Source organism: Galleria mellonella, unplaced genomic scaffold (genome assembly GCF_026898425.1).
Source record: "Galleria mellonella isolate WM207_F2 unplaced genomic scaffold, CSIRO_AGI_GalMel_v1 utg103, whole genome shotgun sequence".
Taxonomy (NCBI): domain Eukaryota; kingdom Metazoa; phylum Arthropoda; class Insecta; order Lepidoptera; family Pyralidae; genus Galleria; species Galleria mellonella.
The window spans coordinates 4531284-4556002 of record NW_026441966.1 but is presented as its reverse complement, the minus strand read 5'-3'; the positions used below and the strand labels follow the sequence as shown (position 1 = coordinate 4556002).

The 24719-nt window shown below is 31.1% G+C and overlaps 1 protein-coding gene across 2 annotated transcripts in view; it reads right to left on the bottom strand.

Annotated features, from left to right (window-relative positions):
* LOC113517251 (nitric oxide synthase-like protein) overlaps window positions 1–24452 on the bottom strand; it is a 145669-nt gene extending 121217 nt beyond the window's left edge. Inside the window, exons 1-2 of one of the 2 annotated variants that reach the window (XM_031912537.2) lie at window positions 23992–24452; window positions 11786–12156 (exon numbers count right to left, since the gene is read on the bottom strand). In XM_031912537.2, coding sequence (XP_031768397.2) covers window positions 11786–12040 — 255 coding nt within the window. In that variant the 5' untranslated portion in view covers window positions 12041–12156; window positions 23992–24452. The remainder of the gene's footprint in view (window positions 1–11785; window positions 12157–23991) is intronic. The other variant, XM_031912536.2, reaches the window with a different exon arrangement.
* Between the last annotated feature and the right edge of the window lie 267 nt (window positions 24453–24719).

The window sequence follows — 24719 nt, the reverse complement described above, 5'->3', positions numbered from 1 at the left end:
TGTATTCGTTACGATGGGCTAACTAACCCACTTTCATCAGCATCCGCCAGCGTATACCGATAGCGCAGGTGGGGTTACCATTTCATTATCCATACATTGAAAAAAAAAGTCTAAACGCAGTATGAGTATTCTTATGTTTTATAGAGTTCTTTTTTTTTTAACAACTTAGAATGGCAAACATGACGGCCCACCTGATATGGTAACCGTCGCCTATAGACATGAGCAGTACCATGGACATAACAAAGTTTACTGTTTCGCCCATGATACCCCCCATGCGTTGCCATTCCTGAGGACTCAGATGTTATTCCTCTGTACCCAGTAAATTCACGCCATATCCCACCCTTCAAGCCGAAACACAGCCATGCAATCACAACTGCTTCACGGTTGAAACACAAATGGGACAGAGGTACCCAAGCAATCCACTTTTTTACAAAGTCTACCTCTGGTAAATCATTTTAATTTTAATTATATATTTAAAAAACAAAAAAACAAACATTATAATGAATAAGAAAATGTTTTAATGCCTGCTTCCCTACTACATATTTATCTTCCTTCCATGTTTTATTATTACCTACTTTTAACAACTTCTTGTGTGCATTCGTGAGTAGATAAACATATAAATAATTTCGTTTCCACTAAGCACGTTGATCTTATATTACAGAGCACAGTTACACCGGCACTGCAATTACTTACTGCTGATCCGCAATGAGTATCAGGAATGAACCGTGCGACTACAAACAGCATCACATTATCCACAAACGACATTTCCCCTGCAAAGCCGGATTTATGTCATGGTACTATCATGTATTATGAACGAAAAGTTTCATAATATATGATTTGTATACTTAATGAAAATATTTCTGAACATCGATTCAGTTTTGGAAAAAGATTTATTTCGTCTTTTTTCTCCCAGGCTTTTAAATCTGACGAGAGGCAGACCTCTGCGTAAATTTTAGGTCGGACATAATCTTCTATCTATCTATACTTATAATAAATCTGTAGTGAGGTCAATTCTGTACATGAAATATATTTCCGAAATAACTATCAGGGGGTGATTAGTGATCGATACTGATGACAAAAATGCAATCAGTAAAATTTTTGTCAGTCTGTCTGTATGTTCGTTATAGAAACAAAAACTACTCGACGGATTTTAACAAAACTTGGTACAATTATCCTTCATACTCCTGGGCAGGCTATAGTATATTCATCACGCTACGATTAATAGGAGCAGAGCAGTAAAGGGAAATGTTGGGAAAACGGGAGAAGTTACTCCATTTTTAAGTTACCGTTGCGTGTGCAGCCGTAATGGCCATTTTTTAAAATGTAAAAATGTCCACCCGTGCGAAGCCGGGACGGGCCACTAGTAAGACCTAATACTAAGTAACCTAAAATTAAATATACGACTTATACAAAAAGAGTATTTTCCACGAACATCAATGTCTATCAGCTACGCTAACCTTGAAGTCTTTCTTGTCACTAAATTTACATTACATTTGCACAATGAAATTAGATGCATAGCGTTATTTTTATTAAAAAAAAGCGCAAAACAAGAAACTATTTTGGTATCGTGAAACTTATGCATGCATTAGTAAAATATATGTTTACATACTACTATTATATTGTTATTATTTTATATTTTTTGTTATTTTTCATTGCTTTTCTTAGGGCCTATATATATTTAGTAATGTCTTATAAATGCTTATATATTTATTGATTTTACAAACATAACAAATTTTCTGGATTGTCTAACCTGCAAATGATCATTGTATTCATTTTATATTACTTTCTTTTATACCAATACCCGCCCACTTTATACTTTGTATTGTAAAAAATTGTGAGTTTAAATCTTTGTCCGGTGTCCTCTATATAAGCTCGCCTAGTGAAGTATCTTGTGATTGTAATTATGAATTTTTGTTATATAAAAAAAATCTATTTCTATGTCTAACTAACCGAGTGCATAACAAGACATAAGTATAATTTTATGAAATAATATATTAACTTGTTTCCGTGATATTGCATGGATTTTGAGATAAAACAGTCTCCCGATTTTAAGTTCGACACAACTGTGAAAACTACATACATACAAAAAATAATACATCAATTTGGTGCAGTTGTATTGTATTGTAAAGTCTTTATTGCACGTAGTTCAAATTGAGCACTGATAAATGATTTAATATACAATGACAGACTTATCCCATAAAGGGATCTCTTACATCTTGTTTTTTATATCTCTTCGAAACAAACATACAAAAAGATAAAAAGTTTCTAGATATTATTGATTTTGCTTCTCTCACATATTTTTTATTTTATTTTTACTTGTTTACATTATTTTCACAAAAATGGTCAAGTTCCAATTGTATTATAATGTATACAGATATAACTATTCTATCATGTCAATTATCCAAGTACATCAGACATATATTATAAAACTGACGAAGACAAACTGTGCGGGATGACTCTCCCAAATACAAAGCCCTAAATAAAAATAACCGCGAACATAATATCACAGTTACAACTTACAACTATCATTAATTACAATGTCTTTATGGCAATAAACATAAATAACTTGGTATACTGGCTATAATCCAGTCTGTGTAATTACTTCTAGTTAGTCTAAGAGTCGAGAGATACTACGTTTGTAGCATTATGTCTGCCTTCTGCAAAAATATTTTTTTAATGACCTTACTAATTTTATAAATGTGAAAATCAGTTTTATTGTTTTTTATCTATTAGGGATCTTAACAGCTGAACCAATTACTATGAAATTTAGTATAAAGGTACTATATGGGACATAGTTAAACATAGACATTGATTTTTTATCCTAATCGATGAATATATGCCAACACACGAACAAAGTCTTAGTAAAAGCTAGTGTAAAATAATAAAATCCCAGAAAATTCATTTGTAATAATAAAAATAACTAAAAAAGAAACATTCGGGTGATATATTACTTTTAAATACATAAAGGTAGTTATTGGTTACATTAGACGATATTATTAACTATTACATTAATTGAAATAAATTAACATAAAACTGTTATAAAGACTATTAAAAAATAACCATTATAGTTCGTTCACATTTTGCAAAAATATCATAATATCGTCGGTTCCGCCGTCCGTCCCACCAGCCCGGTATTGCTATAAAAATTACAAATTACATGTGCAATAGCACCAAAAACAAAAAAAAAATTATTAAAATACCTTGTAAATACCCCACCTGGATCAGATGAAATAGCTATGGATTGCCGGCTTTATATTTTAGATAAATATAAACAAAAGAAGACAATTTAAAAAAATACTATTAAAAAATAACCATTATAGTTCGTTCACATTTCGCAAAAATATCATAATATCGTCGGTTCCGCCGTCCGTCCCACCGGCCCGGTATTGCTATAAAAATTACAAATTACATGTGCAATAGCACCAAAAACAAAAAAAAAATTATTAAAATACCTTGTAAATACCCCACCTGGATCAGATGATATAGCTATGGATTGCCGGCTTTATATTTTAGATAAATATAAACAAAAAGAAGACAATTTTAAAAATACACATTTCGTCATAGTCGTAGAATACTGACGGATCTTAATGTGTAATCTTTGTCAGATCCGTCAGTATTCTACGACTATGACGATATATTCATATAAAAAAAAAAAAAAAAAAAAATTGAGAAGTAACATACCGTATTACTTGTTTGCTTCTTATTATTCAAATTTCTCATTTACAGTAAATTAAAATGTTAATAATCAAATTATTTTTTAGATTAATAATAAAATCCTATATTTAAAATATTATGGTTTATGTGAATGACGAGAAAATGACATAATACGTATAAAAACTAAAACAGACAAGCAAAAAACAAAGCAAACAGCCAAGTTAATAAATTATAGACATTAATACAAAGTCATCTTCGTAACATTCTGTCTTTACAAAATTGTTTTTATAAGAGTACAATATGATAAACTTACACTGTACCTGACTATACCATATCTAAAGTTTATAATCTGTACTTATAATAAATCTGTAGATAGGTCGATTCTGTACATGAAATATATTTCCAAAATAACTATCGGTGGGTGATTAGTGATCGATTCTGATGCCAAAAATGCAATCAGTAAAATTTTTGTCTGTCTGTCTGTCAGTCTGTATGTTCATTAAACAAAAACTACTCGACGGATTTTAACGAAATTTGATACAATTATTCTTCATACTCCTGAGCAGGTTATAGTATACTTTTCATCACGTTATGACCAATAGGAGCTGAGCAGTGAAGGGAAATGTTAAAAATGTCCACCCGTGCGATGCCGGGACGAGCCGCTAGTAATATAATAAACACACGTTAAAACGATATGTAAAATATGACATATTGTATATAAACGTTTACGAAACTTTCCTTCAATGCGCTATCTTTGCTACGTCTCTAAAGTTTCTAACAAAGTTATTCTTGTTACTAATTGAAAAAATCTATTCTCTATACAAATACAAGCGTACCTACATACGAGTTCGACAAGTCTGTATTCATCGAGAGAATATTAACAATTTTATTGTATCCGCGAACAAAAGGGAGCAGTCACATGTCAAATGTTCATATATTCTCCTCAATTTACGCGGGTGCAAAAGATATTTCTCATGAGAACATAAATCGGCCGCTCCTCACTTCCTTACTGTCACTCATGTGGGTGGTAACAGTAATACAATTCGAAAGTATGACGTTCGTCAATTACGAGTGTATCTCGAAAACGGATAATCAGATTGAGAATCATTTGCTAGACTCCTTGTGTTCGCGAATAACAAGGTTTCAGAAAAGTCCCCCCCCCCCCCACCCGACGCATGCTCAAGTTTTGGAATAAATTCCCTTACGAGGTTTTTAACATGATGTATTTCAAAAATGATGTATTTTATATCGCAATTATTTCAAACGTCAAAAGGCTATAGTAATGTTTCTCAAAGTTTTATTGTGACGGAACCCTTTTGAAACATTAATAATAAAAAATTATGACATCATTCCGACTATAAAATAAATATGAAACTATGTTTATAAGATATATATTTATTAATATGTAGATTTATCATATCGAGAAATAAAATCTAGTGTCATTTAAATATTCACAAATTCTGTGTGAATTTTCACTTTAAACATGGAATCAAAACATATTACATGCTATATCTTCTAAGTGACAAAAAAGTTTGAGAAGCTGCGCTCTAAAATAATTAGACCAATTACTTTCAATGTTTCAAAGCTTATTTCAAGTAAACACTGTTTCCGATGTGAAACAAAAGAGGGTCTATTCCCCGTTGTGTGGAGCTCGCTACAATCATCCAATACTAACAGCAAACAGTGGACATGGAGATAAATCTTATTGTTCCACCTACATAATGGGTCTTGAGCGGACTGCAAGAATAGAAGGAAACGGGTCAAATCTGTTGAAAATCTTACAATATAAATGGATCAAGTATATTACTAGTTTTACTCTGAGACTTACCAAAGTATTTAAGCGACAAAGAAACTTAAGCAGTTATACAGAGCATGCGTGAATTAAGAAATTTTACCATTTTTATTATCATCCATCGTCTTTATACTTCATTAACCATATTCATATATAAAAAAAAATTCTACATTACCAGAGGGAGACTTTGTACAAAAGTCGATTGCTTGGGTACCTCTGTCCCATTCGTGTTTCTACCGTGAAGCAGTTGTGTTTGCATGGCTGTGTTTCGGTTTAAAGGATGGGATATGACGTGAATTTACAGGGTACAGAGGATTAACACCTGAGTCCTCAGGAATGGCAACGCATGGGAGGTATCATGGGCGAAACAGTATACATATACAGTAGTTATGTATGTCCATGATACTGCTCATGTCTATATAGGCGACGGTTACCATTTTCCATCAGGTGGGCCGTCAGCTTGTTTACTAATAATTTGAGTTATTCTATTGTAGCATAAATAAAAAACATTTTTATTGTTAACCCCTATCGTTATAAGTTTGACGTATCTATATGTCTGTGTATGTGTGTCTGTCTGTGGCATTGTAGCTCCTAAACAAATCCTGAACCGATTATGATGCGTTTTTTTTTGTTTGAGAGTTGACGTGATCGAGATGGTTGTTAGCTACAATTTATAAACATCTTTTCAGGCGTTTCTAAAGTTACTTAACTTCTTTAATTTTATTTAAAAAAAATCGAACAAGCTTACGACCGATTCTAATAAACTTTTTGCAATCAGTAGTTTACTTTCTTGTTGATTCCATATTTTTTATGTAAAAATCCTTACTTCATTCGCTATCATAACTTTTTTATTACCAACCATTTTAATTTTTCCTAGGATAATAAGTTTTCTAGATAAATTTATTAACTCTTGCAACTGTTCTAGATTATATCAACTGTTATTGTTTTTACCTATCCCAATAAAAAAGTGCTGCATTCGTAATTCACTGATCATCCCAAAATGTTGACTGGTAGAGAATGCTTTCAATATTAAGTCCACCTTTTGTATCATATTTTCTTATGGTTAAAAAAGTTATTTAAATAAATAAAAAATAAAAGGAAATAGAGAAAATACAGAAAATACAGAAATTTTTGACACGGCAACAAAAAGAGGCAAACCGGTTTTTCGGACAATGACATCCTCGTAACTCATTAATAAACATTCACGTGCGCAGGACAATATAAAGGGACGTCAAGCCTTTGTTTAGATAAAAAATTAATACACAATTACCGCACTAAATATTTTCAAGTTATAAAAGTGATCTCAATTTTCTTGAAAGGCCACCAAGAACAAATAATTGCCAATTGATGTTACAAGTATTTGAGTTACCCCATCTTGAACCCTTTACCAATTCTCCTGTCTATAATAATAGGTAAATGTTTTCATACACAAAAATGACAATTTAGTGCATTTATTAAGTGACTTCTCAAAAGATGAAGATTGTCGATTCGTTTGTATTTTTAAGCGACTTCAAAAAAGAAGGAGGTTATTGTATATTTATATAGCTATATTACAGTATTATTTTTTTCAATTTTTTAAAATCAAAAAAGATTTACTAAATTACTTACTGAATTGAAAAATTATAAATTTTGTGACAATTAAATCCTTTTTTTTTCTTTAGCTTGGGCTTTCTAAATTATTTTAGCCGGTGATCACTTTTCTTTATGGAACAAAGTCCTATTTGTTGCGAAGAAACATTTTTTTGTAGACACACAATACCATATGGCCAATTGCCGTGTGGTCCCAGCATAAAATAGGCCACCCCTTCCTTTCCCATGTGTGTCATTAAAGGCGATAATGGAATTTTAATGGTCGAAGGAAGGGCAACAGCATCCCTCATTAAATATCATCAAAGCCTAACTGCGGTCGCCAATCCGTCTGTCAAATGTGGCAACTACTGTCAGAAGCGCCCTATAAAACGAGACCTTTGTTCAGCAATGGACAACATAACGACTGATATGAGACACAAAATGACAAGTTCTAAATTTAAATATTTTCAATCGAAACGTGTCTTCTTTCATATATGTACTTTGTGGTGATTGAAGGCGCTGTTTCTAACGGGATTTTCTCCGTACTTGTTTTATTCGTATTATGAAGTCAAAACTTAAGTCTTGAGAAAGAATATTTAAGAGCATTACAGAAATATATGAGAGAAGTTGGTACATTTCCACATTACATATATCATAGCAAAAGCCTGTTAAACATAAGTTAGTGTTAAGAAATATCTGAAGAAATTATGTAAATACCTATATTGAGATCAGTTCTTTTATTTGATCTGATCCAAAATATACATGTTAATGCTTTTTTTTTATTTAAAATTCCTTCAACCCTGATAACCCGTCTAATGAAAAGTGGTGACCGTCGCCTTTGGACAATATGGACCGAATAAAACTTTTCGATATTAGTTTAAATTTACTTATTTGGTCGATAATCAACACTAATGCAATTAATATTTTGCGGGTTAGCAATCGCAGTTAGGCTTTGGTGATATGATATTTTAGGAAGACGCTGCTGCCCATCTTTCGACCATTTTGTACCCTTACTCGCCTCTTACGACACCCATAAGAAAGAAAGAAGTGGCCCATTCTATGCCGGGACCACACGGTAATATTATCTAAATGATAATGCCTTGCTTTTTGAAGTAATTTAAAAATATGTGAATGCTTACTGCAAATAGCGATACAACGAAATGTTCAAACGCAAAAGATAAATATAAATAAAGTAAGAATAATCCTTATAAATAGGTACTTGTTTCAAATGAAAATATTATGCAGAACTACGTAAATAGTAAGTTTTAAAAATTGTACACGTACTTACATGTATTATGAAGTAGTAGTAGTAGATAGTAATAGATATATTATAAAATATTCAGAATGATATTGTAAACACAGGTGCGAGACGAGGGTTTATGACCTCATGTCCGAAACAAATCGTCCTATACCGTTGTTCTGTCACGTGACTGTTACGAATGACATAATACGCGCTTTTCTCAAAAATTTTTTGTGCGAAGTAACTTTACCCACCTTCCACCACCACCACATTTTTGAGTGGTGCCAAAAGTATGTTTATTACAATAAATAGAATTTTATTTTAATGTATGTTTCTCCTATTAAACAAAAACTGAATGTAAATGCATCGGTCCTTTTCAGCCTTCTATAAATTCTTTCTAGTCATAGCAGTCATTCCTGACACAACAAAAATAGATATTTTTGCAACAATATTTAAAACTCTTTATGTATTATTAATTCTTTACCAAAACATCAATTAGAGACCGCGATTATTTTAAAAAAAGGCTTATCAGAGGCCTCATTTTTTTAAATATTTCAGTTGGAAAATAATCGGCTTCGCCTCATCCTTTCAATGTTTTTAGACCATCAACCTAAACAAAACAATTGATGCTTTAATTCCAGCCTCGACAGTAAGTATGTACTTACAACATCCATCTTGTAACGATCAGACAGATGCAAATACTTTATTAATAATTTACAACATTTTGAGCTTTTATAGCATTCTATAGGTATTTACTTTTGAAGTTTCCAAATGTTCCAATTCCACTAATATTTGACGATTTACGTGACGCTGTAGTAAGCACGTTGCTTTGGCGTAATGTGACTTCAAATGTTAGTTGTATGATTTCTCATCTGATATCACAATAATACTGCATTGTATTCGTAAAATTGGTACTACCATGGTAGTAATAAGTATCATGTAATAAAGTACATTGCCTGCTTCTCAAACTAGAACATTGTATGTAATGTTCTAGTTTCAGAAGCAGGCAATATACTTCATTACATGATACTTATTATCACGATCTTGGAAAGGTTTTTGTTTATAACACAGGGGGGCAAACGAGCGTACGGCTCACTTGATGGTAAGAGACTACCGCCATCCATGATCACCTACAACACCAACGGCATTGCAGATGTGTTGCCAGTCTTTTAAAACGTTTAAAAATACTGTTTTCTTGAAGGTTATAATTTCATTATGAAATACTGCTGCTGGAAGTTGATTCCAAATAGTGGTAGTGCATGGAAGAAAATGCCTTGAAAAACGCATTGTGGAGGACCGCCATTCATTTAAATGATAAGGATGGAACTGGACGGATTGTACGAAAAATAATACTTATTACATTCCAGGCTACATACTCAGACCAATTTACAATTTAAGATTTTGCGTACTAAAAACAATCAACTTTAATCGTGATACATACCTAATCGCCACCTACCCATTTCTATCTGTTCTCCTTTAACAAAAGGTTGTCTGTAAGAGTTTGCTCTAGCGAAAAGACCGCCTTTTGTACCTTTATGTGTATATTTCAACCTGTATTTATATTACTGTATTTCACTTGAATTGTTTAATTGTCATTGTATATTTTTGTTTATGGTGCAATAAAGAGTTAAATAAATAATAAATATGGAACTAACATGCGAATAAACTCTATCAAGTGTAAAACTATTACGAGTATAAAAATCGATTCAGAATTGGCAAAAAATATCGCACAACACACACACAAAAAATGCAAGGAATCTAGAACATTCTCTTTTTTGAAATCGCTTAAGCTTAGCTCGTTTCTTTGCCGTTTAGCTTGTTTGTCCGATCCAGCTGCAAGTAGGTCGCCGGTGTTTGCGAAAGCAAATTTTATTCAACAGGCTTCCTACAGCGTTACGTGAACAATTGAGCCAGTATTTGTTTACAGCAGGTCTGATTAAAAAGCTGAAACAATATTCACTTTAAAACAGTACACAAAAACTCTTCTTGTTTTGATTGAGATTGAGATATGCAAACACAAGCATAAAGGAATGGCAAACTAATCAACGACTGGCCAAATCAAAAGTGGTAACCATAGTCTGCATGCATAAAAGCAGCGTATTCTGCAATGTCTGTAGACAAAATATAAATTGTATCCCCTGTAGTAGCCTGTAGTATATTTTTTCAATCTCCTATTACCAAAGCCTGATTGAGAACGAGGCTCCGTTGTATAAATTGCAACAGATTACTGTTTTCTCCATTCGTATCACATCACCTACTTATTATATGACATTTTTTAATTCAATATACATATTTGCATTGCACTTATTACTTTGCTCTTCTGTCTACCTAATAAATATATTATAGACATACAAATGGTATGTTTGAAATATATTTCAAATATTAAATCTTATAAAATATGATTATGATTATAATCTTTAACATTAAAAAAGTGCTAATATATAAGTATCGTACAAGTCACTTAATATATTTTTAACATTCTATATTTTTTTATTTATCATATTTTAATTTAAAACAGTACAAATTCAATGTTTAACATGAAACTAACCTATTTAAATTATTATACATAGTTTTACATAAATAGCTTTAATTCCTGTGTCTCTTATGAACCATACCTAAATATTAGTTATGTAGTCAGGATGAGTATCCAAAATGAAAATCGATGTAATATGTTATCTGGTAGATAATACACTAGTATGTAAAATACATTTAAGTGGCACTTAAGGTGAAGTACGAGTACATACAAGTACTTCACCTTACATGCATAATTTAAAGGTTTTTATGTAGCACCTACATCTGAAAATGTTATAAACAATATTGTTAAAATGGTGGCGACATCTATCATGTGCAAGTTTTTGGACAACCCCACCGCATAACCACTAAGTTAAAAAAAAAAATATAAGTTGTAACAAAAATAATCATAATATGAAATGTTACGATAATAAACACTAAGTTGTAAAAAGAATCATTAGAAGGATACTTTGAAGAAAATCTGCTTACAGTCCCATAGATATTTCTGTCTATTTTAGACCAAGTAACTGTGCAGAATTTCACTAATATTATGAAAGTAAGTCATGTATACACAAAGGCTAAATCGGGGGTGTATGTAACTGTATAGGATTAAAAACATCAAATGTGGATCAAATTGATAAATATAGTATCGATTAATAATAAAATAAATAATTGTCGTTTATGTAAAATACTATTTTTGTTAATACATAGTTTAATTGCATTGTTGCAAATCAATAGCTTGTAAATTTTTGCACCTACAAACTCTAGTACGTACCTCCAAAAACATATTCGTACCAGAAACTTCTAAACTTTTAATATTTACTTTTCATTAGTAACTATTATATCGATTTAAACACCTTTACTATATAACATCACAATATGTTAAAATAAACTAGTTATAAAAATAAACTAATTATAATACTCGTTTTATTAACGGTTACACTTTCGATATAACCAGTTACCTTATATTTCGGAAAAGGATTCACGAGTTAAAACGATGTTTATTAAATAGTACTTACCAATATACTGTTCCCGTAGAGAGAATCATACGATTCCGCCTTCGACGAGACGTTCCTTAGTTTACACGGCTTCTTCAGCGGCGGCGGCGGCTGCCCATGCTTGTGAGGGGACGCCTGCTGATTACCCCCGGTCACGTGGTTCGAATTACTTTTATTCTCCTTCTCTTTCTCTCTCAGCTTACTATTATGCGAGAGGTTGTTCTTAGTGAAGTTCCCAAGTTGTTCAAACATATTAGTGAGGTGTTGGGACATCATTTTGGCAGTCTTTGATATGTCCTCGTGATAGGTATAATTAACCGAACCCAAAGTATCGGTGCATGACTATCTTGTTATGATTTTAGTCATTTAAAGATGCAATTCATTTTGGCGGCCTTAATAGAAATGAAATTAGAATGAAAATTTGTCTCTAAATGAAACAAAAAGTAACACGTGCGTAAATATATTAAAATAATAAGAAATATGTTTTGAGTGTTTGCTGTAATACAGTTTTTTCTTTAATTTTAATGAACATCTAACTTTCACTATAAAGTTTTTTACATAAGAACAAACGGCCAGACAGAAATACGACGTTTAACTATTTAGCTACTATTATATACCGTGTTAAAAGTTTAATCCTATACAAATGTAATCGATTCCCACAATAGAATAAATAGGTACATCACAAATCGTCTTCCTTCATTTCGAGAAACAATCGTTGAATAAATACGAATTAATTGCTATAAATACAAATATTAATTGAGATGTAACAACAAACGTTACTTTAATGAAACAGTCTACAGAGGAATACTTTATGGGTGTGACGTCACAGCAGCTCAGTAATAACGAATTCTCACTGAGTCATTAAAACAATGTCTTCATTTCAGTTAACACTCATTCCATGATATTTGCGTAAGCGTAAATTCTAAATGACTCCCTTACAACAATTTAATCAGATGTGCGACTTACGTCAGCTTATACTACGTACGTATAATAATAAGGTTCTTCGACATATACCTATTAGTGTTTTAGATCATTTTACCAGAGGGAGACTTTGTACAAAAGTTGTTTGCTTGGGTACCCCTGTCCCATTCGTGTTTCAACCGTGAAGCAGTTGTGTTTGCATGGCTGTGTTTCGGTTTGAAGGGTGGGATATGGCAGTGAATTTACTGGGTACAGAGGAATAACACTTGAGTCCTCAGGAATGGCAACGCATGGGGGGTATTATGGGCGAAACAGCCTGTTATGTCCATGGTACTGCTTATGTCTATAAGCGACGGTTATCACTTTCCACCTTAATAGCATATTAAAGAAAAATAAAATCGAGATTGTGGATTTAAAATGACTGATATTGCCAGTACGATTCTACTAATGTAAAAGTTTTTAAAATGTTTTGAGCGTTTGGATATTTGTTACTCAATCAACACCATATAAATTTGAATGCAGCTTAGTCTACCATGTCCTAAAATAGCATATAACTTTACTTCCATATCTGAAAGACACTTTATTGTGTTAATACCTAAAAATAAGTAAATTGAAAAGGAAAATATTGCAGGTAGATATAATCTGTGATATTAGTAAAAAGATTTACAAAAAGTATCATTGGCAAATCGACATTAATATTTAGTTTATGGTTTTATTAAAGACATGGGTATACAAAAATGAGTTTGTTACCTCTTAATGCCTTAACGACTTAACCAATCACTATAAAATTTTTACACACGTACTATATGGGATGGAGAAGAGCCTAGGCTACTTTTTATCACGGCCCATAAACATACTCTGAGTACGTGGAAAAATTCGCGGGTAAAAGCTAGTAAACTACAAAACTTTCTTTTTCCTCGTTTTCGTTTCGGCCTTACTCCCTCATAGATACCTACTTACAAAATTTTAAAAATAAATGACGTGTCCAACAAAGTATTAACAATAAAAATTAATCCTTGCGGAAGAAGTTGCAACTTTTGCAAGTAGATTTAATTTTAAAACTTTCTAATCAAAAAGTTAAACAAATGTTAGCTATGAATAATGAAAACGTATAAATTTGATAAACGTTAAATAATTTTTTTTTATATCAAAAATTGTCATATCAGATGCATCAATCTATTTGTGAATCATTACCTAACATAACAATGAAGGCCTTAAAGCTAAATAAATACCTATTTATATACCTAAACATTCGGTCAATGTTCATCTATATGTAATATTCTATATTATGTACACCTACATATACTTTTAATATGTTATAAACAATTATATTTTCCTTGCCCCAAAAAAAAATAACCAAACCGTAACTACATAATATAATCCCCGGGTTTAAGAGTCCAAGCTTCCGGAACTATCATCAAAAGAAACCTCGGGAAAAAATAATGATGAAGCAATATTATGAACGGGAAACAAAGCGGCTACAATAATAGGCCTGCGAAAAGTTGCAACAAAGGGTAGGACCGGCAAAGTTGGAGTGTTATCTTGTCAAAGTTTCATGAAATAACACTTATCTGCTTCCAGTTTTCATTGATTGGGATTCAGGGTGTATGGAGCTATTTTATCTTATTCAAATTTTGTAATGTCCAAAAATAAATGTTGATTTTGTGGTTCCGACATAGAATAAGCCGCCCCTTCGTTTCCTGTGGATGTCGTAAGAGGCAGCTAACAGAAAATGGTTGAGGCTATCCCTCAACTATTAAGTTCCGTTAGCCGCAGCAGCGTTCCTTTTAAAACTTTATCAAAGGCTTAACTGCGGTTGCCAAGCCGCCTGCCAAGCGTGGCGACTACTGGCAAAAACCTCCAAATGAAGAAGGCCTCAGTGGATACTTAAAGACTGATATGATAAGAATAATGAATATTATTATAATTTTATCCTTATTTTTTTTTTCGAAACCAGTAAAACAATTATACAGCATTCTATCTTACAACTTGTAATTAAAAATTAAAAGTCGACTAAAATTGATTAATTATAAGTATATTTAATTTGTTGTTCAAAATTTAATATACGAATATATAATAAGGTCAGTTAAAAATATTCCCTCCCCTAATTTAATTTTATTTAATGATATATTTTATTAAATATATTCATCTTTTAGAATATAATAATTAATCATTTACGTCTATTTAAATAAATATTATGTTATACCTATTATTACAAGAATTTATTGGATGTAATTGTTTGATATAATTAAATTTGTAAAATATACGGTCCATAAAAAAATTCCACTGTATTTAATCTCGTTACTCAATAAAATTGTAAAATCATGCATTATAAGAGTTTAACACGAAACTTAGAATTAAACATATATGTAAATATATACATATGAGCAAGTAAACTAATTTGCGATAAGCATATCCTACATTTACCATAAAATCAACCCATAAAGATGAGAGATGCTTTTGACATTGCTTATCTAACCATTGTAGTGCTGAGTAAGGGACTTTTGATATTTTGGTACGTAAAATACGCGACATTAACCCTATAATGTTTATTTTTAAGCTTATATTCTTAAATCGGTATATTGAAAAACAATCTTCTTTGAATATTGTTTTGTAACGAAATTCAGCGGAAGAAAACGTCACGGCTTTACCCATAGAGTCCCTTCTCTCTCGTGGGAATACAATAAAATCTTTTCTTAGTGGCTATAGAAATCCTAATATATATAGTTTTTAAGCGACTTTAAAAAGGAATAAGTTTACAATTTTTTTTTCTAAGATATTTAACTCTAATATCTAATACTCAATAATTTTGTATTTTGATAATTCATTTTGCATTCTATAGAATTTAATTAGTCCTTATTAAGCAAAATCTTGGAGCATTAACATTAATTATTTCTCTTTAAACACTGACTTTGCACTGAGTACAAGTCTTAAATATCATAGCAAATCGACTATTTTATAAGATTATTTATGATTTAATTCCACAATAAAACTTGCTTAAATCGTGACAAAAGTAATACAGACCTAATATATGTATTAATCCTATAACTTATTACAAAAAGGATCATAAAATCGGTACAAAATTAGCTAAGTTGTCATACTTTAAAAGAAAAAAAACAAAACAGTCGAAATGAGAATTCTCTCCTTTTTGGGCCAAATATAAAATATTACAGTACACCTTTATAGACGATGGAATAATTAATATTAAATAACATGTGTAACGTAGTGCTTCATAAACTTAAAGTTGGTCGTGTAGCTGATAATAAACTTCTGCTAACTTAATCCTTCCTCACTTAGTCATGGCACCCAGTTGTGTGTGCTTAAACTTAACACGATATCAACAGGGTGAGGTTCGCCACAAGGATAACAAATGGCAGAGCAAGTATAATCAACCGTTTACATTTAACGCGAATAATTTATAGCGTTCTTATAATTACGTTCGCACCTCGTTACTTTATTAAGAAAAGTAAATGAACAAACAAATGAATACGCTGCTAAGGGAATGACAAAGGTACAAGGCTATACAGCCATATCTTCTATAATTATTTTTTTATCTGTAACAAATTATAGTCTGTTATAGAAATATTGCCTGCACTTCTAACTATAAGGTGACGTTTTAGGAATATCGCACACCAGTTAATTTACCCCTTAAAGGAGAAGGAAAGAAATTGGTTTTTGATTTAAAAGAAAAATTTATATAAATTTGGACATCCTAAAATGATAGAATTTAGCACTCTTTATAATATTCAACAACATTTATTTGTAAATGTACTTATGTTTATGCAAATAAACTATTTGATTGATTAATTGTTTAAAATTCTTTATCTTTTTTTTTTCTTTATTTATTATCTATACTTTTGTTAAACTTTAAAATAGATTATATTTAATTTAACAGCAAATATTTGATTCCAGACAATTTATCATATTGAAGACTAGGCAGCATGGTCTCCGACCTTAGCCTGTTCCACAATGGAACAAACGTACTAAAAAAAAAAGAAAATTTTTGTCGGGTATATAACATACTAACATTTAATTTTACGACATAATATTTTAAAACTCTAAATGCTATATCTTCAAAGATATTGAAGTATACACTAGTTCCTTTGTTTAGAGCCGTATACTCTTTAATTTTGCCTCATTATACTGTCGATCTTTTACTTCAAACACGTGTAGACTTTATAGTCTTTAATATTTTAAATTCGTAAATGACATTAACACAAATATATTATACAACACACGAATAATCTTTTGTAACAACAGGGGTAATACGAGTAAGTCGCATTATCTGAAAGAAAATGTGTCGTATAACGGTACCCTCGCGATGCGTCGGGTTACCTATAAAATGTTTCTTTCAATATAAAACGGATTCGTTCGTATTCGCACGACTAATCCGTTTTGTTTCTAATAACAATACCAGGCACATTACAATAATGTTACTCATATAATTGTCTGCTGACAATACATTATTTATTTGTTTATTTTTTTCTGACCACATTATAAAAAAAATTATTGGTACAGAAGGGGAACTTAATGCTATATAGCACTTTCTCCCAGTCATCCTTTGGCAAAACAGAAATGTATTATACGGTGAAAAGAAATTGAAAATTGTTGTATAAAACATCGTAACTGTTTATACGTACAAATCTATTTTTAGTTAATAATATTACATATACTGTCATCATCATATCAGCCTTTAACTGTCCACTGCTGAACCTAAGCCTACCCCTTGCCAGTAGTTGCCATGCTTGACAGGCACATTGGCAAGCGCAGTTAGGCTTTAGCGATGTTTTAAAAAAGACGCTACTGCCCATCCCTCGCCCTCCATTAGTCGCCTCTTACGACGTCCACGGGAAAGGAAAGTGTGGCCTATCCTATGCTGGGACTACAGGATACGGATATATTTTATTAGGACTAGCTTTAACTCGCGATTTTGTCCATGTATATATGTATGTATATGCGTTGCCATTCCTGAGAACTCAGGTGTTATTCCTGTACTTTATAAATTCACTGCTATATCCCACCCTTCAAACCGAAACATAGCCATGCAAACACAACTGCTTCATGGTTGAAACACGAATATATGGGACAAACAAGCTGATGGCCCACCTGATGGAAAGTGGTAACCAAGCAATCGACTTTTGTTTAAAGTCCATTCCTGAGGACTCTGTTATTCCTCCGTAAAAATCTGAAACACAGCCATGCAAGCACAACTGCTTCACGGTAAAATATGTAGCCGTGTGGTCACAATATAGACTGAACCACCCCTTCCTTTTCCGTGAGTGTCTTAAGAGGCAACTAAGGGAACTTAATGAACGAGGGATGGACAGCAACGTCCCTCTTAAAATATCATCAAAATCCTAACTCCGGTAATAATAATAAAAACGAAAATACATATGTAGTGTGGTAACTACAATAGTTATACGTGTAATATAAATGTTTAAGTACATGTGACAGAGAGATGTTTGTGAATAATACATATATAGTATATGATGTGTCAGATGAAGTGATTGTATGCTTATTAGTAAACTACGAAACATGTCTTTAATAAATAATATTATCACGTCTACAGTAGCAATACGAATTAATTAATAGTTCTAGTAATACACATAAGTACATAGATGGAGAGTAGATGATATTCTTAATCTATACATACATACAATACCAATTTAAAACGTTATTCTCCGAAATAACACCTATGAAATGTGTAACTAGCTAACTAATGTGTGTACATATTGCAAAATTGTAACTAGACTATGTCTGTACATAGGAAATATTTAAAAACAATTGTTATTATGGGTTTTGATAAGAACAATGATACCATATTGAATATGGACCTCCACATTTGCGTTCTGAAGGTTGAACTTAAAGTGCGGTGTATATTTTATCGCAAAACCCTCGCATACGAAGTCGCGGACAAATACTAGTTCATTAAAAAAAAATTATCTACACATTAAGATTTTTATGTACATACGAGTTTAAATATTATGCTTGTGAATTTTATAGAATTATTCGAGCGTTCATTCGTTCTGAGCCTAATTCGAGCACTTAAATGCAGACCCAACAAATCGTTTATTAAAATCGCACTCGCGCCCTCAATTTCCCTCTCATCCGCTGAAGTAGTGGAAATAAATAAAAATACGGATATATTTTACGGGCACGTGCGTAGGCGTTAAACACCGGATCGCTCGGTACGGATAACAAACGGCCGTCCGGGTCCGGATCATGGGGATTGAAACGTGGGGCATCGCTTACGTGACGCACTGCGAACACTACATTTGGTGACATTGATGATGTAATGTTTAATGCGCTGCCTTACCTTCCACTGGTTGTGGATTCGATCCCCAACAACATAGTAATTATTAAGTTACTGAGCAAATTATAAAAAGCACTATGCTCGGAATTTCCGATGTAAACTCCATCAAAAGATGATGTGCATAAAAAACAAGTGAACACAAAAATAACAAATGACTAGAAAGTGTAATTTTTGACAGAAAAAGAAAGTGTATCGTATTTTTTTTATATTGGTTCATATTACATCGAACACAAATTAAGTATAAAAACAGCAAGATAGTGATAATGATGTTTGTACGATATTTTCATGTATAACAACTAAAAATAAATATATACTATATTATTATCTCTCCATTTAAAGATTGCCTAACAGAGTTCACATTTAACGATAAGTTACCCCATTGTTCTTCTTTCCTAAGTTTAGTAATTAACAAAACTTACATTTTTTTAGAAGTTAATACTAAAAAGTATTTAGTTTAGTAAAAGTATTTATCTTAATACATTTATTTACATACCTAACTATAATAAAATTGTAACTACATAACATAGATTAAGTCCTAGGAGATTTTTAAGAAAATTTAGCACAAAAGTTCTGCCCTAAGAATGATTGGTGCACTCTTAAAAAACAATTACATGAGTGTCTCTTCTACCCATATCATTTATCTTTATGGTTTTACATACAGCAATAGGAGTAATTAATAGAGGTCAAAATAATATTTTTTTATGTCTGTATGTTTGTTTTTTTGCCATCAAGCAAAAACTATTGCACCAAATTGAATATAGTTTCCACTGTTCCGTCGTTCAATTGTCACGTGATCGCTGACTAAACAAGGCAATTCAATTTACGCCGTAATCTGCCTGGAAATAAGAGTTCATAATACGACCCCTGTTCCTGAAAGTCAAACCACAAATCTCGTATAGGCATATTTTTATAGGCATAGTTTAAGTGGTTAACTATATCCAAAATTCACGCATACGAGCATGTGGGCAAGAGGTAGTTCGTAGATAAAATATTCATATACGTACTGTCTCTCTCATATTTGCTCATAACGGTAAAATGGAACAATGTCATTCATAACATGTGTACATCTAAAAATAGCTAATGTTTATGCTGAATAGCGCATCCGAGCTTTTATCCTAAAACTTTATTACTGTTTTGTACGTAAATAAGTCGACTGGAGTAATATATGAATTAATGTGAATATCTAACAAATCATTTTGCATATAAGAAGATTGTGAACCTCTAAATTTCCATTTAAATTGAGGTCCCTATTGTTTCTTTTCTCTTCACAGATTAAAATTTTAGAGTTGTATTTGATGTCTTTACATTCATACACATCATAATTAACGCAAAACGGATGTGTAAAATTTTGTACTTGTTGTATGTCTTTTTTAATTATTATTGTAGAAAAACAACAAAACACGTTTCGCAACAGACAATAATGACAAATAAATTTATTATTGGATACGTTTTCGTTCTAAGTATTCTAGCATTATATTCTTTTTCATGCGTATAATAAATAGGTAACGCTTCAATACTAATATGATCCCATGTGATGGCATAAAATGGGCCACCCCTTCCTAACGCGTGGCGACTAAGGAAACTTAATAGTCGAAGGATGAACAGCAGCGTCCCTCTTAAAATATAAGCCAAGCCTAACTGTGGTTGCCAATATGCTTGCCAAGCATGGTAAGTATTAACAAACTCTTTGTAGAGTTAAGGACTGATATGATTATGATAATGGTGAATAATTTTATGAAGAGGAAAGATTTCTTTTTTATTTTTTAGTTGTAATCGATAAATGAAAAACTCTGTTTTTTTTTATTTTTTATCCATCGAAAGCTACATTATCAGCGAGTAATGTAAGCTGTATTTTATTTTAATAAAATGTGAAACCAGTATAGGCGAATAAAATAAATAATTGAATAAAATAAATAAGTATTTATTTTTATTAAATCTTAGTACATCTAGACAGTGTAAATTGTGGACTTAACACCATATGGCGTTATCTACCTGTCAACCGTAGACAGGAATAACAGAAAATGTAATTGACAGTGCAACGTAATAAACAATATTAAATTGATACAATAATTTAAAAATAACATATGTTAGATTATATGATTATATTTTATACAAATACATATTGTTATTAACTAATACTATTAATAGATAGTCAATTGATTGTTGTTAACGTTGTTATAATTCAATTATTAAATGTGTTATTATTTTAATAAATACAATACAATATTTTATAGTACAATGTTAATAAAATATTGTCACGAAAATTCTAATTAGATTATTGGAATGTCAATTGTTTTAATTTTGAATTTAAGTATTGTAATTGTTTCGATCATTTATCCGTTACATATTTTTTGTATTTATTATTTTTGGAGAGGGCAGTAATGAATGACTGACTTTCATTCATTCTTGCTTTAATTTTTGCCGAGGGAATACGTATGAAACACACGTATTCAAGATTAAAAATATTTTTTATTTCTGATAATAGCCGGTAAATAATCTTCCAGCTATTGCATACATAATATCGGATGAAAAACTATGTTAGATACATATCAAAGCTACATATAATAATTGTAAAATAAAAATAATTGAATTTATTTTCTTACGGTGACAATTAAACAATATGATATGTCAAAAAACAAAAATGAGATGCAAACAAATATGAATAAACAGACTGCTAAAAGTTTATATATCTACGCATACATGCATCTCTTACTTCATCCACATTGATAACTTGCCTCGCTCATGCATGCCCGTTCCAGAAACTCTTAACATGATCAATTAATATTAATTTCAGAGATAAGTAGGTTTCGGGACGGTACTTCATAATTCGACCCCGGCATATGATATACTCGTACGTGAAAATTGATAACATTATATTAAACTTTATACCGTTTGAATCGAATACCGGAATTAACATTTGACGTCTTATCGTTTCTGTCTATCCCGACGGGTGTGTGACATTAATATATACTCGTGAATGTGTATTATATGTCTAAAAATATGAACTAATTTGACGTTTTGAACATTTTGCATATTAAACTTTGAACTCTTTGTTTAATTATCATCGTATCAGTTGTTAATTGTCCATTATAGAACATTGGCCTTCACCATAAGGGGGGTGACAGTAGTTACTACAATTGGCAGGTGGATTAGCAACCGCAATTCGATTTTCGATGGTCTTTTAAGAGAAACACTGCTGTAGATCCCTCGTACAATAGGTCCCCTAAGACGCTTCTTACAATACCCATGGGAAAGAAAGGGGTGGCCCATTCTATTCTGGGACCACACGACAATACATATCTGCTATTAGATTTTTATCATTAATATTATTATAAAAATCTAATTCTCAACATTAGATTTTTCTTTACACGAATATTTTACTATATAGACTACATATATGCAGAGGTTTTTATTAGGTCAAATATAAAACATGTGTATTTTACCACAATCGGTCAATCAAATATAGCGTAGCTCTTTATTTTGGATATTATTTATGTTAAAGTAAATGCTGTAAATACCTATAATAGGCATGTGCATTAATATTGTACTATATTTAATGTTTGTTATACCTATATGTTATAATGCAATATGCTGTTGGTGTTCCTTAAATAAATAAATAAAGTTACAAACAATTATATGGTGTTAGTGAAATTCACGTTATCAATACATCGTACATTATCGTAATTTTATACATTAAGTGTTGATCTGTGCCAATTAAATTTTTTTTATTATTACGGTAATGATTTTTTAATAAACTTTTATTAATAATCTGGGTCTAGTATTATAAAGAAGAAAGATTTGTATATTTCTTGTTTTGTAATTAATAAGCTCAAAAAAAAACTTATCCGATTATATAAATTATTTTACACAAAAAGTTACTTTACCAGCGAGAAACAGAGGCCGTACTTTATTTAAAAAGAAAATAGATATATTTAAAAAAAACCGTGGTAATTTGAGAGACTAAAAAATTTTCTCGTTTCATTTCAGCCTGTATAAAATAGTTTTATTCCAAAAAGGATATATTTAAATTCCAAATTACCCGTCATGGAGGTTCATTCGGTTAATCGCGGTCACTTTCTACGTAAATGCGCATCTATTGTGAGGTTCAGTTTCATAATGAGGAAATGTGGATATTCAATGTAAACTTACTAAGCTGTTTTAAGGGTTAACGAGCTTCCAACTACGCTGACTAATTAGGTATTGCATATCTTACCAACTTTAAGAAAGGAGGTTCTCAATTTGTCTGTGTATTTATTTTTATTGTGTGTATATTCTTGACAATTGTAATTTTGATAATTATCTTATATAATATTATAGCAAATAATATTATTATATTATCATAATAATTTTTAGCAGTAACTCCTACCTTCGTAATGGTCCTATATACCTTTTTTTTTTTTATATTAGAGTTAGTATATTTTTAATATGAAATAATGAAGATTTTTATCAATAATTACAATTAATTCATTGATTTTTTTTTTACTCAGTAATTATAAAAAAACAATTAGATAAATAAATTTTGTATCATTAAATAACAGAATACAAATATGTAGACTTCAATAAATTTATATTATAGACACTAATTTTTAATCCGCGTAAGTGTAATATTTCTATAATTATATTTAATTATCTATGAGTACATATTATTATGATATGTACATATTTTTTTTAAATTACACATAACAGACTACGAATTAGAAAAGTCCAAACTTTTTTTATTTTTGATTTATAGTTTACCTTTTACGCTTTGTGCTTAGATAATAATTTTATGTATTCCTTTATAGAAATTCATGTAAGACCTTTGTTTTAAATTTTATTATATTATCTTGTACATCTTTTATTGTGTATAGTTCAATTAGCGCTTACGACAACATAATAATATTTTTTTTTTAATAAAAGTGTCATACTTATGCAACTATAATTAAACAGGATATAATGGGACACAATTTGGATTATTTTTTTTATTAAATATCTAAAGTTTAGATGCACCTACCTTATCTTCTTATATTAATATATTCATATAATATAAAATAAAAATAAATATTCAATATACCTATTCGAGAAAGAGACAAATTTTCATTCAGCGCGAAAAAAAAAAGTTTTCGAAACTTTTTCAAACTTTGAAAGTTTGTTAAACTTCGTCCGAAGTTTTTGTGGCGGGATCGAAGGCCGCGTATTTATATGATTTTTTTTTTCTTTCACTATAGGCCGCAAGTTATGCAATTGTGCATCCCGAATGCGTCCGTATGACGCGGCGACACCGCGACTACTGCTGTGTTGGGTCATCAACAGTCGACGTCGAAGTCTGGACAGCATTTCTTCGGCGCAGCCACAGCGCATGCGCGAACAAACCCCGCCCAACAAAACTTTCTCATCGGCGGACGAAGTATCGCCCGATTCTTTCGTCGCAACTTTTTTCCGTTCCGTCCAAAGCCCGCATTAAAAGTTAAAATAAATTGCTCGCTGGCTTGTTGTTATTTATTGCTTTGTACTTTTATACCAGACAAGATTGACAAAAATAAGGATAATGGCATAATCTTACTAATGTTATAAAATTGTAACTAGACAATGTTTGTACATGGGAAATATTAAAATAAAATTGGTGTGAAGGGTTTTAGTCATAATAATTATTATTTTTACTGTATGTTTAATTAATTAATGAAATATACTATTTATGCATCATTTATGTAAGTATCTATATAATACAATTTTACCTTTGAC